Raw genomic sequence first — 17,578 nt, 5'->3', positions numbered from 1 at the left:
AAGGTAAAATATAACTTAAATTTAAGTTGTCAACTTTATAAACATGTAGGCAGTTTAAAATCTCAATACAGCTAATAAGAACAAATTATTGCAATATTAAATTGACTAAATTTAGGCAAAAACCTTCATAAAGACATCCCCACACTCTTTTTTAAATATCTTCAAATCATATATTGGGATGAACAGAACAGCATGCAGCTTTCCAAAAGTGAATACACCCTGTATTTATACATTATATTTATTGTTTTATTTTAACCCCTCTCCTAACAATTTCTGACCCTAGAGTTGCCTTTTTAATGCCATAAGAGCACTGGTAACATTTTCAACAAGTTTTTAAAAATCTTTCTCTGGGTAGCCACAGCCAATTTAGAAGACATTAAGGCGGGGCTAGGGAACCTTTGGCCTTCCAGATGTTGCTGAACTACAAGTCCCATCATCCCTAATCATTGGCCATGACAGCTGGGATAGCTGGGAACTGGAGTCCAACAACATCTGGAGGACCAGTGGCAAGAAAACCTTGGTTCCAGTGCAGTATGATATGCATGACACATGGAAGCCATAAAGCTCATATTATACTCCCCTTTTGGACATGTTGGTTGAACATGTTCCATCCAAGCAGTGTGATATCCCACAATATTTGGGTGCTGCAGCCCGGCCAACACTTTAACTTCCCGTAATACCTACAAAAAAATGAAAGAGAGTATGTTCTGTTCTTATCATTAGCCAGTGTTACCAGAATGTTGATAGGAGAGGAACACTTGTCCTGAAATAAAACTTCATGCACCTCCAAAAAGGTGTTATTCTTGTGATAAGGCATACTGGTTCAGTAGCACAGCACAATATTTGCATGCAGAAGGCCCCAGGTTCAATCCTTAACATCTCCAGGCATAAAACATCAGATAGCAGGTAACAGGAAAGACCTCTGCCTGAGCTCTGGAGAAGTGCTGCCAGTGAAAGCAGAGAATACCGGGCTAGATGGCTGTATATAACCTAGAATAAGATGGCTAGCTATGATCTATTCTTACACCAAAGGTTTCCTTTTAGAGCAGGGATAGAGATCCTGTGGCCCTCCAGATGTTGCTGGGACTCCAACTCCCATCAGCCCCAACCAGCAAGGCCAAAGGTCAGGGAGTTGCAGTCCAGCAACATCTGAAGAACCACAGGCTCCCCACCCCCATTTTAGAGCATGTAAGAGTAAGTGCAAGAACTTCCTGCTCTGAACAGCATGCCCTCTTAGCTAAAAATCAAACAATCACAGAACAATCTCCTGTATTCAAAGGGACACTTGACTATTGTTTTCTAAACCGCAGCCTTTCCACCCATCCATGCCACTTATGAAACCATATTTGAAACCAAGGGAGCCTCGAAAAGCACTGTGTAACAGGGCAGTAGATCTTTGAAGAAGAAAAAGTGTTTAAAATGCCACTAGATGCACCAGTTGTCTTAGGACCCTGACCAAGTTGAAAACAATAAGCAAATAATCAGCAGAACAGGAAAACTTTTTTTAAAAAAGTTCTACTTTTCCAAAAGCCAAACAGAAGAGAAACGTCTAGAAGGATGACAGGAGAACAAAACGCAATTCTCCCCTAGGACAATAGCTTAGAATTCTTGGGCTACAACAGAAAAAGCCCTGTCTTGTGAACACCAACCTGGCCTTCACACAGAATGGTATTTTGCAGGAGGGCCTCGTAGCCAGATCCTAAATGTAAGAGGGAGGAAGACTGTTCCAGAGATATTCAAAATGCAGAGTACTGAGGGCTCATTGAGACAAACTCTTCATCCATGCATTTCTCATGCGCACACAAGCAGTTCTATTGAGGCACTTGCTTTAGGAATTACTGGGGTAAGCTCTACCTATGGTAATAAATGTAATTGCCTATTATCACTTTGGAACTATTAAAAAATTAAATTATCATTTTACAAGGATAAAAATGTATAAAATGTAAGTTCTGTGTCTTGCACTCAGATTATGTTATAAACAAGAGATGAAAACAGAATCATTAAGCGAAATATAAATGTTTCTGCTCACTATCATGGCACAATCCCTCTACTTTAACATTAAAGATCTTATCAGAAACAAATTACATTGAGTGATGAATTTCCACAGGGCAAAACAAAATACCTGAACAGGTGTAAAATAAATGCATACCTTCATGCAATCTCTTTTGGTCGCCTTCTTAATAAGAATTTTTTTAACTGCATAGAACTGACCATCTAGCTTGTTTCGGACCTGAAAGCAGACATAGCAGATTTTAGATCAAGGATGGCCAAGTGACAACCCACATGCTGCATTCATCCTGCCACATACTTTTATTTGGCCACACTATTGCAGACAGCAATCCCCAAGCATAAATATAATGCACGTGGCTCAGGGTAGAGGGAAGGATTAACAAAAGGGGGTGGGGGAAGCATGAGCAGAAATCCCTTGGTTACCATTTCTGCCCTTGTATCATCCACCCTGAGCCCAGAAGACCATCATAGCTGGGGAATGGTCCAGCCCCTAAGCAGATAGAATACTTTGCCCACCCTAGACCCTTCTGAAAGCAAGCATAGGTCACCCATGTTTCAGGATCAGGATTTCAAGAGTTATTTACCCAACAGTTTGTTCCCTTGAACTCAAATAGTTGGCACAGGAGATTCAGCAGCAGAATGGCAGTTGAAACATTTGAGAACTAGTGGAAAATTTGGGGGAAAGGGTCAGCAGTAGAGCATCTGCTCTGAATGCAGAAGATCCCAGGTTCAATCCCCAGAATCTCCAGGTACGGCTGGGAGAGACTCCTAGTTGAAACCCGGGAGAGATGCTGCTAGCCAGCATAGACAATAGTGAGCTGGATGGACCAATGGTCTGATTCAGTATAAGAAAGTTTCCTATATCCCTACCTACATTGTTGCCCTGCCCTAGTAACTCTTGTCTGTTTTATTGTATTTTTATTTATTTATTTAAAAATGTACATATTGCTTTTCATTTATATATTATGAATCTCCAAAGAGATTCACAATATTTTTAAAAAATTACAATCACTAAACAACAACAATGAAAACATCTGGATAGTCATAACACATAAAACATAAATTGAGCAAATACAGCAGCCAGAACCCAAAAAGGACTCAGTATCAATAGTCAAGAAATGTCAGGTCAAAATAAACAAAGCACCCCATCATTGGTGCTCTCCTGATCTCCATAAAGAGCTCACTCCAAAAAATCCACAAAATGGGTGGTACAATTGATCCCCCAGCCAACAAATACAATAGTTTGAATATTTGTAAGCCACCTTGAGTACTTTGGTTAGTAGGTGGATAATAAACATTCTAAATACACAAATAAAATACAGCCAGTATGAGGAGGCAAAAAGTCACCATGACTAGTACCAACTTTACATTATTTTATTTTATTATTTATTCAACTTATTAGTCGCTTATCTGGCTGAATTGTCAGCCACTCTAAGCGACGTACAAGGCAGAACATATAAACATCAAAACATTAAGAGACTAACATCAAAGGAAATAGCCATAGAATAGCTAAGATTATGTGTAGCCTAACCAATCAGAAAAACTGTGAAAAGGGAGGGAGGTCAAGCGTACAGTTCTTCACTCTTCAAGTAATCATGAAGAGCAGTAGCCATGGCAAAGCACTATCATGTTCAAAATCTACTTTCTAGAAAATCTGTTCAATCTTATGAGCACCAACTGTTGGGTAACTTACAAAACAGTAAACCTACACATATCTACCCAGAAGTAATGAGTTCAATAGGGCTTATTCCCAGGACTGCAGCCTTACATACTCTCCGTTCCAACACAAACCGTTACTGCAAAGCTGTTAAAATAGAGAATAAAAAATACCTTATATACAGTTCCGTAGCCTCCTTTTCCTAATCTTGAAACCTCATCAAATTCATTGACATAGCGAGAGGTCTGTGCTTCAAAGATAATTTCATTTTCCCTAGTTTTTTTTTTAAAGATGGGTATATTACTGGTTGTAGCAACAAAGTACATACACAAAAAATAAAAAGGAATTAGAATCACCGACAGTATGACTTTTGTTCATTGGGGGAAGGGGGGAGAATAACTGGAGGTATGCATTTTTAGCATACAAATGAAGGAAAGGGTTAGATTTAAGTACTTTGCCTATCCTCCCATACTTTCAATCACATTGTTCAAGGCTAGTTTTCATTTATAAAAAAAAAATTAGGAGAAAGAATCAAACAGTTTCACGACACATGTAAGTTTGGGCTCAAAGGTTTGTGTCCAATTAAGTTTTACACAGAATTACAGATGTGAAGGCGCAGAAAAAAATAGGGGAAAACAAAGAAAAATTCAGAAAAAAGCCCCCCCCCATTTTTTTCTGGGCCTTCACATCTCAGAATAGTCCCACTAAGGTAGCCATGTCCATTAATTTCAATGAATCTACTCTGAGTAGAACTAAATCTATAATGTACTACACAAATATTGAAGGTTGCAACACGAAAAGCCATACAGTGTATTAATTTCAAGATCCCTTCACAATCTAGCCCAATTCTGTGAAGTTGAAAGGACACAGATATATATCATATGAGCTTTATCAGTACTGAAGAGTCATAGTGACAAAATGTACTATTCATAGATACCTTTTTATAGGAAAAAAATTGATTTGTCAGAGAAAGCAACAATACTACCACTACACTATCATATAGATGTCTGACCAAACTTACCCAACTTGATTCCCTCCAGATGTTTTGAACTACAACTCCCATCAGCCCTAGCCAGCATGGCTAACGGTCAGGGATGAAGGGAGTTGTACTTCAAAATATTTTGAGGGCATCAAGCAGGGACAGGCCAATTGTAGACACTTGGAGCAGAAAACCAGGAAGTCCAGCAGGTTCTCTTCCCATGATAGAGTCCACCTATTTTCGAGGGAAAATAGCAGGGTCAGTGAGAACACAGCAGAATCAAACCATTTTGCTTTCAGATCCCAGTTTGTTCTCAAAACATAGTTTAAACAAACCACAGTTCCCTGAATTCCAACATCACAGGAAACTGTGGTTAGTTTGAAAACTTCCACTTTCAAAGTTAAAACTCCTCTTTTGATCCTGCAGCTTGTTATGTAACTTTACATGGTTTTTAGATCAAAAGCTGACATTAATCAGCAATTTATATCCATAATACAGAGAACTCTGACACCAATGCTAAACACATTCACCAGAGAGTAAGCCCCATTGAGCTCAGCAGAATTTCTGAGTTAATGTGCTAATGAAATATGCATTGCCCAACAGGCAGTTTTAAACATTTTTGTTGTTTTTTGAACACATACCTGTTTGTGCAAGAACCACCCTTACAAAATTCCTACAAAACAAAAAGAAATAACATCATTTTATGAAACAAATAGCCCAACTGAATCCAGTATCTCAGTATAGCAACCACTACCACATTAGTGGAACTAAAATGTAAACTAAAATGAAACCCAACTTGATGGCAAACAGCAGCTGTCTTCAATTGCATTTCTTATTTTTGTTGCATTCATATAGTACTTTTTAATAGCTCAGAGCACTTCAAATACACACTTGCTTGGATTCAGCAGTGGTAACAGAAGTCATTGCCACTGACACAAGGCGGGCATCTCCAATGTCTGCCAATTCTCTTTCCTTACAGCTTAATGGCCCCACATCACAAACACTGTCCTAAAGAGTTCCCCCAAACTCAAAAGAAGGGGGAAAGAGAAGGTGAGAAAACCACTACTCTATGAGCATCATTCTGCTCATGGTTTATAAGATCCAAGTCACTATATATGCAACAGTCAAAGCCCACACAGTTCATTCCAATGAAGGAGAAAGCAAAAATATCCCAAGAGGGATACATAAAATTGTCCAGCAAACATAAGACCTCCTCTCTGAAGCTTGCCAGAGTAGCTTAAAGGGGCATGCAAATCCTGATGATCAGCTGATGGGTTTAGAATGCTCCTTCCTCATTAGGCCTCTCATTCCCAACTAATTCTTGCTGGACCTTTGCTAACAAGCAGAGTTAAGGTCTTGCCTGTGACCCCACTTCCTAAGTACCTGTGTTGAGGAGCTGGGCAGCTGGTAGTGGACAATGAGGAGGGCCCCCTACAGCAATTGCTTTGAAAGCTGATATCTTTATTTTTTACTTTCTTAGAGACGACCCCCAATTTTTCTTGGCAGGGGCCAAGAAAATTTCTTTACTTTTCTAACTCATTTCCATTGTTTTCCAGGTAACTGAAATCACTAGGACAGGCTCTGCCAACCTGGTGCCCTCCAGATATTTTGGACTCCAGCTATGTTGACTGGGGCTGATGTGAGTTGTAGTCCAAAACATCTGGAAGGTACCAGGCTGACAAAGGCTGCACTGGGATAAAGTCTTTGGCCTTTCTATGAAATGTAGGGACAGGTTTGGATAGCACTGTTTGTTTTGTACATCTATAGTGTATATAGCATCATTCAAATCCTTAATCACATTTGTGAACTCCTGGCAAGGCCTTTAACATATTGTATGTTCATACAAGATCAGACAGGCTCAGAATCATAACTATGGTTTGACATGTTGTCTGGATTTTAAAATTTAAAATGGGATTAGCCAACTTAGAATCAGGAGCCATGATTTGAAGCTGATCTGCAAACCATGGTTTGGTGTGATGCTCAAACTGATGAACCACATCAATTTGGAGTTACGGCCACAGCTCCACTTCCAGCGGTTTCTGAACCATAAAAATAGAAGCAAATTTATGAACCAGTATGCCGAGAACATGGAAAATGAGAGCAGACAAGCTGTGCTGAACAGTGATTTGCCTTTTTTACATTTGGATGTTTAGATTAGATTAGATTCTACACTATAGTTAGCACAACTACCAAATGAGCTGCAATATTTTTTCTCCACTTGTGTAAGAAACACTCTAGACCTCAAAAAATGCTGTGTTGGCACATGAAGGGAGATAGGTGTTGCTACACCAATCTCAGCACACTCCTAGTGATGTACTTTCCAGAGTATTATTATTATTTAACATATATAAAGTGCCTAAAATTTTCTAAGAGCTTATTAAAAGATAAGACACACCTTGCCCACAGGTTCATATTCTATTAGACACAATAGAAAAGAAACAGGAGTGAAGAGGAAAGCAGTCATTGGAGTGGAATGATCTGGCCTGCCCAAGTATTACAAAAGCAACCCTTCAGAGTTTTGAAATCCCATAGTCTTTTCCATGGAACTTTTTATGCTAGTGCTGGGAACTGGGAAGCAAAGAAATGGAGTGATGATAACTAAGCTTACCTCACTGAGTATTTGTTTGTTGGCTGCTTTCATTAATTCAGTAATGGCTCGATTATGCTGCAGTCTCAAACTACTGAATTCTTCGCAGATGGCAAAATCAGAAAGCAAGCCCATTCCAGTAAACGTCTTACACAGTACTGCAGAAAAGGAGTAGGAAGAAAAATGTTTCAAAGAAAACCAAGCATTTTACTCAGCATTCAAAACTATTAAAAACTGCTCCTGGCCTAGCTGTGTTTACAGTTGTGTTGCCAGTTCCTAACAGCGTATGCTACTTAACTAGGTAATGTCCTGTAATCTGAAATATTTTGACACTCAACACAAGTGGGCTTGTGTGTTCCAATGAACCCTGTGAGCGATGCTGTCGGGAGTCATGTACTCCCAGCAGGGTCACCCATGGCAGTAAGGTCAAGGGAGAGGAACCAGACAAACAACGATCCAAGAAAGTCCTCAACAGCAGAACAGGTGGAGGATAACCATGTGTACGTTACAACGGCTGTGAAGGCGGATGAAGGCTGCAGCAGATAAAAGACTTCCAATTGTCATGGTATCCATGCCATTGGATCAAAGCCTTTTTCTGTCAAGATTGTGTGTTGATCGTCGTGCGCCAACCTCCCCACATAAAACAAATTCACGCACAGGTGTCTTCCAAGCAAACCAAAGACCTTATCTTGGAAGACAATCTTACTCGGCCAGGAGTGATTGCCAATGAATGAATGACTCCAGCCCATTGCTAAAAAATTAATGAACAAGAATTTCATAACTAAACACTAAAATACACTCTAAAAACAGAAGATCTCCAACAATAGCCCAAGCTCAAACATATTTTGTTCTGTTTTTAAATACCAGAGTTGGACTTTGAAGAGGATCAGAACTTTGAGGAAGAGCTTTGAGTGGGCTAAGTGATCTAAGACTTTGAACTGACAGTTAAAATTGTTTTCTTTTCTACTTGGTGAAGTCTATCATAGGGTATTGAGAACCATACACGTAAGAAGAGTTGCCAGTAGCAATTAGCACAGAGTAGTGACGGATTAGGTCAGAGTACCTCCAGTACTTCTAATTACTATTAATCTGTACTGCTAAGACATAGCTATTGGTGCGTTCTTGTGTTTGGTTGGCATAAATCAGCAGAATCAAAAATAGTTATTTCAAGACGGCTAATTTTCACATTTTGGAGCAGGGATATTTTTTTCTTAAATCCCCAGAAAATGTATTGTGTGGCAAAGAAATTAACATCTGCATATATATACTTGAGTTTCCAGTAAATAAAAGCAAAGATAATGAAAACTCAACAGCATAGTGAAAGATCAGTATGAAATTTAAAAAATTGAGGTGCATCACAGCAGGCTATGTTATGGTGAACCTTAAAGCTCAATTGTGTACATGTGTTCAATTGGGCTTACTCTCATGGAAGACCAGTGGGTATGAGGAGACTAATAAATTAAATAAATAAATCATATTTATAGGACTACAACCTTAATGTACTCAGATTTTTATTATCTATATTCTTATTTAAGATATTTCAAGAATATAGCAAAATTCAGATAAAATAATGCCATTTGTCAGCTCTTTGAACTAACAATTGCCACACTATTATGCAAGATCAAGTCAAGGTGTTACTAACATTGAAACAAACGTCTTGAACGTGTCAGATCTTGTGCATAAACATGACAAAGATGTTCTACAAGAGAAGCAAGGAGGAGCTGGTTGGCAAATGAAGTTGTGACAGTCATTAATTTTTGAGAACCATTTGCACCTCTAAGCTCTGCAGGCCAATCGGAATCTGAAAAAAATAAGGTAAAAATTAAAGATAAAAGGCAATCTCACTAACCAGCACATTTCCTCATGAATAGATGAAGACCTTGTGAGATTATACAATGAACAATTATTTGTCTCATATTTCTGTTCTAAGAAATATCAGTATCAGAATGACATTTCACAGTGCTATTGAGAGGACAACACTTCCCAGATATAGTTTTGAAAAGAACATAAGATCCATGTTGACAGGATTAAAGTTTTCTCCTCATGAAAACAGTATGCAAAAATCTGTAACCCAATTCTAGGTTTATTTATTATGTATTAAAGGCACATTGATTTCAGTGGAACTTGAAAAATGGAAATGGACTACCTTCAAGTCAATCCCAACTTATGGCTACACTATGAATAGTGTTTTCATGGTAAGTGGTATTCAGAGGGGGTTTACCATTGCCTCCCTCTGAGGCTAGTCCTCCCCAGCTGGCCAGGGCCTGCTCAGCTTGCTACAGCTGCACAAGCCAGCCCCTGCCTTGTCCGCAACTGCCAGCTGGGGGCAACTGGGGGGCAACTGGGCTCCTTGGGACTATGCAGCTTGCCCACGGCTGCACAGGTGGCAGGGCATGTAACCCCTGAGCCCTTGACACCCAGGAGACACGAGTGTGGATTTGAACTCACAAACTCTGGACTCCCAACCAGGCTCTCCTCCCCACTGTGCTATACCAGCTGTTTCAGTGGGACTAACTCCTAAGTAAATCTGCATAGATTTGCAGCCTAAGTTTTGAACATGTATAAACCGGAAAAACTAGACTTGTAAAAATATATCCTATATACAAACAGTAAACTTATTTTCCCAGCACGGATCTGTGCACTTAAAGCCAAAGCAAACATTTCAAATTTTAAAAAAATGTGGCACATTTTTCCTTGGACTATACTGCTACAGGTCCCAGATGAGAAACTGCATGTCATTACTTCCCAATGTCAAAAATTCCCTGCATGCAGAAGGCAAGCCTGTTAAAGAGAAGGTTACTATCCTCTGATGTGATAGCTTTCCACAGGAAGGTGTTTTTTTGCATAGGAATGTTCAGATATGCCATTCCACTCTGCATTATGAAGTAGTATAGTACCAAGGGAATTGTACTATTTCTTTTTTAAATATATATCAGACCTTACTGTACTGCATCACTCATGCTAATTTACTACTATGATGAAACATTAATTTAGCGCCAACATCTGTATTAGACAGATAAGTCCAGGATTTGGGGGGGGGGCTGGCCCAACAAATGAATGAAAGGGAAGAGGAGAAACTACAGAGGGTGTGGAGACAACATGAGACTGGAGTGGTGGGGCAAGGGTGGGAACTGCATCCTAATGTCCTGGCTCCCACCAACATGAGACTCTCAGCTTGGTTGTTGCCAGTGGCTCTCTTTAATCCACAGATTAGCACACAACTACAGCATAGGTCAAAACACAGAGTACATAGGCTAATATCACTACAAGGCATTAAGCGGAATGGCTACTCAAGAGAAAAAATGGTCACAACACTTGACACACACCCTGAATCCCCCTTATGGAGGATGGGGCAGGCATAGTTGCTTGCACAGGACTTGCCTCTTCTCCCTGGCCTGGGCAAGCAAGCAGGCACTCCTACAAGTAGGCTGCTTCACAGATGCAGTCTGTTCACGCCCACGCAACCTCTGGCACATCCTTGGCACTTTCTCTGGTGTTGGAGGTGGACCTGCCAGTGGAAGCTGGTATTGAGGGTGGAGCTGCCAGGGGTTATTCAGGGGACGGGGGCAGTGGCTCATCCGCTTCACCCTCATCAGCCAACAGCTCAGGGAAGGGACTGTCAACACAAGCAGTTACTGGGCCACTCCCTGGCATTCTCATCCATCACTCCTAGACCACTGGGCTCCTGCCCAGGATCCCAGACCTCCTCCTGCTCAGAAAAGTCCCGCTAGGAGTTTTCCACAGGGCTCATAACATCTAGCCCTGGGCTCCTACTGGGAGGAAGGGCAGGATATAAATCTAATAAATAAATAAATAAATAAATAATCCATCCAGCCCACAAGACTCTCCAAATGATGCAGCCAACTCTGGGCTCTCTGAGTGGGCAAAGGGCAGTCAGGATGCACTGAGAGACAGTCTGTGCTGCAGCGCTCTGTGTAGACCACCTTGCTTGCCTGGCAAACTCATGTTCATGAACACAAGAACATAAGAAGAGCCTGCTGGATCAGGCCAGTGGCCCATCTAGTCCAGCATCCTGTTCTCACAGTGTCCAACCAGGTGCCCGGGGGAAGCCTCATGGTGTCATCTACTTCTCCCTAGCAGCACATGGCATGACAAATGCACTACTGGGTCAGGCTCAAGGTTCTTGTATTAGTTTACAAAGCCTTTTACATCTTGGGTCCAGGATACCTCAAGAGCCACCTGATCCTTTATATCACTGTTAGTGATTTCCCATGACAGATGCACCAGGAGCCGTGTGAGCCCAATCTTATGGAACTCCCTTCCAGCTGAGGTCAGATAGGCCCCTTCCTGGTTGAACTTCCGGTACTCACTGATGATTTCTTTATTCCAACAGGCATTTTAATTGAATCCAGATGTTAAAGTTTTAATTGATTTTTGTTTTCATTGTGTTGCATTCCTTGTACACCACTTAAGAGACTATTATAATTAAGTATATAACTTCTCAAAATAAATAAATGTAAGTCTTGGCTATACCACTTTAGCCTGTAAGTGTGGGCTCCCACGACAGAGCGTTCCTACGTACAGAAAATTAAAATAATATCTATAGAAAACAAGAAGGCTAGGCTAGAACTCCTTTACCTGACAAGAAGTCACAATTTTTTGTTAGCTTTGATAGTTGCTCTGCCAAAGGCAAAACTTGGGCAATCCCTACTTCCTTATCCTAGCTGCTGCAACTATGTTGCACTCCCAAGGTACATAAAGTGCCTCAGAGGTACAGTTTGAAAACAAGCCCCAGTCCTCCTCTCCAGCTTAGAGTTGGAAAGTGGGACAAGGATCATCTCAACAGTTGCACTGCACTTCAAAGGCACGAAAGATGACCCCATCCCCTTCCCAGGACCAAGATTGTTTGAAGGCTGGATTTACAACCCATGGAACTGTGGATTCCTGCTAGGCTATTTTCTACAAGGAGGAGGATGCTTGTATAGAGGAGCAAAATCTGAAGTGGAACAGTCCTGACACAGGTTTACCACCTCATCCCGCCTACTATGAGTTCCACACTTGAGTCTGCACTGTTTGCTGCTGCAGACCCAACATGGATAAAGGCTCCCAAAATATATTCTGTTTTGTTCACCAGGAATGATGGGACACAAGAAAATTCCTCACTGATTCCATTCTTATGGTGCTATGAATGTGCACACACTGATGTAGTGATCACATTCATATGTGGTATCATAAAGCCCAGATCGCCTGCGTCACTTGTACATCAGCACACATAACTTATTTAATTCATTTATATTCTGTTTACCTGCAATGACCTCAAAGTGCTATACATGGTAATCACCTTCCCCATTTTATACCCACAATAACCCTAGGTTAGGCTAAGAGATATTGACTAGCCCAAGAACACCCAGTAGGCTTCACGGTTGAGTGGGTATTTGACCCTGTGACTTCCCACTCTTAGTCCAGCGCACTAACCACTACACAACACAAGCTCTCACATCTAATATTCAATGTTCTAATATAACAAAATTTTGAAAGGCAACTCAGCATTCAACAAGTTTAATCAATGAAGTGCTCTAATCTCCAAGAATTTCCAATAATGCAGGAATGATAAAAATTCCTTTAAAAAGAAAAAGCAGGAACGTGCAGCGGTCTGATTGAATGTTGGATTCTCATACAACCCACTTATGAATAATACATTTATTCCTACACGAAAGAACTTTTGTTACTCATTCAATAAACTATTAATGTTCTACTGGGTTACTGATGTTCATGCAGGCTTGCTAAAATTTTATGTTGCAAGCTAAGACATAACTATGTTAATACAGAAAAATAAAATAAAATGTAGATTATTACATGTGAAAATCTCACATGCACATAGAATGTACAAATAGAAATAAGTTAACTCCTTAACCAAAATGTCTCCTAGTAAGAATTAAATGTATTTGGGCAAGTAGCATGGTGTGCAATGACCCTACATGCAGAAAACTTGTCTGATAGTACACTAAAAACAGAAAATCTTGTGACACTTTGAAGACAAACAAATTTTATTATGGCATAAGCTTTTACGGAGTTTAGTGCACAAAATAATAAAATCTGTTAAGTCTTTAAGGTGCCACAAGATTTTGTTGTTTTTGCGGCAACAAAGTAACAAATATGAGTGAAGTGCTCCCATCACCAGGATTCCTCTAAAGATATCACATGGGGTTTTCCTTAGTTTCTATCAGTATAAGGAGGTTGCTTTTAAATTAGTATAATTTGGAACTATAAAGAACATGGTTTGCATCAGTATAATAAAAAAAAAGCTGATGCAGTGAGAGAATACCTGAAGGCCCTAAAGAGAAAGTCACAAGACAAATCAGTGAGAATGATGAAACTGCTCCCTAACTCTGCCTCAAGGTGAAGAAAGGTGATGCAGCTACATAACTGTTCAGTCATGCACATTCTTCCATTCCTGATACACAGCCTTTTAAATAATCTAACTTCTCTAATATTAATAACTATAACATAATATAACTATAATAAAATATAACTATAATATAATATTAATAATAACTAATACTAATATTAACTCTAATAGTGATTTGGGATGGGGAACTCCAGATGCTGTTGATCTCCCAACTCCCATCAGTCCCAACAAGCATGGCTAATGGACCAACAACATCTGGAGGGCCACAGGCTCCCCGTTCCTGGTTAATCAATTAACTATTTAATCACAAATGTATAGCAAGAACACCAGAACAAAAATGCCCAACATGGCCTGGTGTCTCTCGCATGTTATGACATAGCAGTCCTTGGTAGATTGTTTTAGTTGCATAACTCTTGGCAAACTCTCGTGTTTTATGCCATTAAAATCATTCCAGAAGCTAGTCTTCTGTGACAACACAGTCTTCCTTGCCTATTGTTCAGCAAGAGGGCTTTTTCCCCCCAGCCAGATCCAAAGTAACACCAGCTACATCTCCATTAGCATTTAAAACCTTTGTCCAGGAATCAAGGGACAATCCAGCCAGTGCTAATTTTGTTTTACTTCCAGGGACCTTCACACCCACCTTAACATAGTGGGACATTTAAAAACGGAAGTATTCCTTCCTGCAGTCTAAAGCTGTAGAATCTATTCTACCAGCTGATTTTGCTGCAGGTGTACACCAAGCCTTATCCCAAAGTAAGGACAAATATAGACTGAATTTATACATAGAGAAAATCAAGTGATTATCAAGCAGAAAACTAGTATGTCAGGAAGAAGGCTTCAGACTGCCATACTTCCTGGCATACTGTTTTTCTAGATGCAGGGACATTTTCCAGTACAGTACAGCAATACTCAAACATATATATCCTCCTTTCCAAAGTGGCACAGTCCAGAAAAAGCTTTACTGCTTGCTTCTGATGCTCTCATAGAATGGGGCAAGCTTATTATAGTGTGAGAGCCAGTGTGGTGTAGTGGTTAAGGTGTTGGACTGTGACCTGTGAGAGCAGGGTTCAAATCCCCACATAGCCATGAAGCTCACTGGGTGACCTTGAGCCAGTCACTGCCTCTCAGCCTCATGAAAACACTATTCATAGGGTCACCATAAGTCAGAATCAACTTGAAGGCAGTACATTTACATTTTATTATGGCATACACCTTCCTTACCACTCTTGCCTGAGAGGAAGTCCCATGAAACTCAATGTGGACTTGTTTCCATGCGAACATGCATTGGGGTAGGCTGTTAACAACACAATCCTTACCATATCAACTCAATAGTAAGTCCTAGTAAATCCAGTAAGGAATATTCCCTGGTAAATTGGGGGTAGGATTGTAGTTTAAGGCTACACAGGTACCATACATTTAAAGCACCTTCCCAAGAATCCTGGGAACTGTAGCTTGTTAAGAGTGCTGGGAACCGCAGCTCTTTGAAGGGTAAACTACAATCCCCAGGATTCTTGGAGTGTGTGTGGGTGGAAATGTGCTTTTAAATGTACAGTGTGTATGCAGCCTATGTCTTTGTTGTAATGGGGGGGGGGGGTTGAAGGAGGAAATCACACTACCAATTAAGATTGCCTTGTTTAGGGGCATGAAAGACAAATTACTCTTTATTAGATATAATTAAAGTCTATCTTCCTCTCCCCATTTGCTGGCACCCCAGGGTCAAATTTTAAACTCCAAATCCCTTGGGGCAGAGGCTTGTCTTTTTGTACTCTGTAGCACACATCACACGCAATACATTCTTTTATTTATAAGTTATTCGACTCCCTCTTACCAAAGGCAACCTGCACCCAGAAACACAATTAAAAGACTCCACAAGCTGCAGTGCTTCCCTGGGAGCAAGTTCCACTGACTTTAACGGAGCTTACTTCTAAGTAGACATGGGTCAAGAGGTACTGAATCCTATTGACCTCAATGGAACCTTTCTCTCTTGAGACCTATTCTGAGTGAGGCTGCAGGGTGGCAGTCAATGCTAGTCCTACTCCGACTAGACCCATTGACATTAATGGGCATGACTAACTTGGACTCACTGTTTACAATGGGTCTACTCCGAGTAGAATTTCGTTGGATACAATTCTTGGCTTCTGTACAACTCTCCCATTCGGCACATGAGGGGAGGTCTTTCCCCGCCCGCACCTCTCCCCACTCCCCCTCCAAATAACGAACCGTCGAACTGCGAGTCCGTCTCTCCGTCGTCGTCAGGGAACCCGATGGCTGGGGGAGGCAGCGTCTCCTCAGCCCCCCACGGCCCTTGGTGGCCTGCGGAGCCAGCGTCCCCTCGCCACATGCTGCGCTCCTGCCCCCACTTCGCAACTTCTCCCAGCTTTACGGTTTCTCTTGGAGGCCCGAACACACCACCATACTGAGGAAAGTGGGCGGGACGGCCTCGCTCGCTGGCTAGGCCCGAGCCTGTTGTTCAGACGGAAAATTCGGCCTCGCGGCGCCCCCTGGCTCCGTCCAAGCGACAGAGAACTAATGAAACCGTTCTTCTTCCCTCACGCGCGCTGCAAGCCAATGCAGGTCTACTCAAAAGTAAATCCTACTGAGTTCTATACCCAGGTAAGTGGGTATAGGATTGTAGCCAAAGTCTTCCAGTTATACGAATTCCACAGCACCTTCTGTGCGTGTTTACTCGGAAGTCCCATCACTGAGTTGAATGGGACTTGTTTATTATGTATTGATTGCATTTATATTCCATCTTTTCTCTGAGGAACACAAGATAGCATATCTGATTCCCCTCTCCATTCTGTCCTCACAACAACCCTGTGAGGTAGGTTTGGCTGAGAGGGTGTGACTGGCTGAAGGCCACCCAGTGAACTTCATGGCCAAGTGGAGATTTGAACACTGGGCTTCCGGAAGGCCCTAGCCTGACACTACCAACCCTGTAGCCAGCCTTCCTTGTTAGGTGGGGCAGCCACAATTCTCAGTGGGGCATTGGAAAGGGGGAGAGCCGCATAGCACCAGCCAATCCTTTGCCCCTCAGTGGTGGTAAGGATGTGAGGGCCAGGCTAGGGGAAGGGAAAGGCAGTGACCTTCCCCGTCCCTCCTCCATCTTCAATCTAGATAGTGTGTTAATTTACATGAATGAAGTTTAATCTGCTGAATTATCTCCCCCTTTTTTGAGAGACCCCCCCAGGAATGCCAGACTCAAAAGTTTGATTTTGCCTCTAGCTACAGTCCCCTTTCACCTGCGGTCTGTCCCTGTGTTCTGACTCTCCATGAAGTGAACTACTTTGGTAAAGATAGTGAGCTCCTGAGCTTGAGTTTGATACTGCATTACTCTGTTTTAGGTTCCACCTGAACAAACCTGTCCATACTACAAGTTTAGGGAAGAGCAAAGAGAAAATAAATATATACAGCATGTTTGTTAACTCCTTCTTGAGGCTCCCTCTTTCTAGTCTTATAACTAGCCTTTAGATTTTCCTTCCTGTTGGACAATCAAAGGAAAACTTTTTAACTGGCTGCTATATAAAGGACAAACTAAGCAATTGGAAAGTACTTGTGGAATGCAGTTGGAATTTTTTTTTACTGATTGCTGGGTTGATTTTTCTGTCCAGAAACTCTGAAAAGTCATGCAGAGCTGAGCATATTGAGAAAATCAGAAATTAGGCCTGAGTTACAGCTTAGGTAGCCAGCTAGCTAATTGTAGTGTACACAGCAATATTTCTATTCCTTTAGGGCTGTTTTCATCCTTTGCCATCAAGTAAAGAAGAAGAAAAAATAGCCAGTTTGATTGGGGTTATAATGACTGCTTAAAAGTGTAAAGGTAGCCATTTTTTCAGATCATAGAATAGTAGAGTTGGAAGGGGTTTATAAGGCCATCAAGTCCAACCCACTGCTCAATGCTGGAATCCAACTTTAAGTTATCTCTTTATTTCACCATTAGCAATCCTGCTCTACTCATTACAATAACCGCTCACA

General features: G+C 41.2%; 2 protein-coding genes across 3 annotated transcripts in view; one reads left to right on the top strand and one right to left on the bottom strand.

Annotated features, from left to right (window-relative positions):
• The window catches only part of EIF2AK1 (eukaryotic translation initiation factor 2 alpha kinase 1), a 33,878-nt gene extending 17,730 nt beyond the window's left edge, over positions 1–16,148 (bottom strand). The window contains exons 1-7 of one of the 2 annotated variants that reach the window (XM_061600112.1): positions 15,824–16,148; positions 8,876–9,034; positions 7,255–7,391; positions 5,288–5,319; positions 3,841–3,970; positions 2,150–2,230; positions 583–680 (exon numbers count right to left, since the gene is read on the bottom strand). In XM_061600112.1, coding sequence (XP_061456096.1) covers positions 583–680; positions 2,150–2,230; positions 3,841–3,970; positions 5,288–5,319; positions 7,255–7,391; positions 8,876–9,034; positions 15,824–15,944 — 758 coding nt within the window. In that variant the 5' untranslated portion in view covers positions 15,945–16,148. The remainder of the gene's footprint in view (positions 1–582; positions 681–2,149; positions 2,231–3,840; positions 3,971–5,287; positions 5,320–7,254; positions 7,392–8,875; positions 9,035–15,823) is intronic. The other variant, XM_061600113.1, reaches the window with a different exon arrangement.
• USP42 (ubiquitin specific peptidase 42) overlaps positions 15,855–17,578 on the top strand; it is a 71,641-nt gene continuing 69,917 nt past the window's right edge. Inside the window, exon 1 of the mRNA XM_061600108.1 lies at positions 15,855–16,216. The gene's annotated coding sequence lies outside the window, so the exon portion shown is untranslated. The remainder of the gene's footprint in view (positions 16,217–17,578) is intronic.

The sequence above is a fragment of the Rhineura floridana genome, chromosome 17 (assembly GCF_030035675.1).
Source record: "Rhineura floridana isolate rRhiFlo1 chromosome 17, rRhiFlo1.hap2, whole genome shotgun sequence".
In the NCBI taxonomy this organism is placed as follows: domain Eukaryota; kingdom Metazoa; phylum Chordata; class Lepidosauria; order Squamata; family Rhineuridae; genus Rhineura; species Rhineura floridana.
This window is presented reverse-complemented; position numbering and strand designations above follow the sequence as displayed.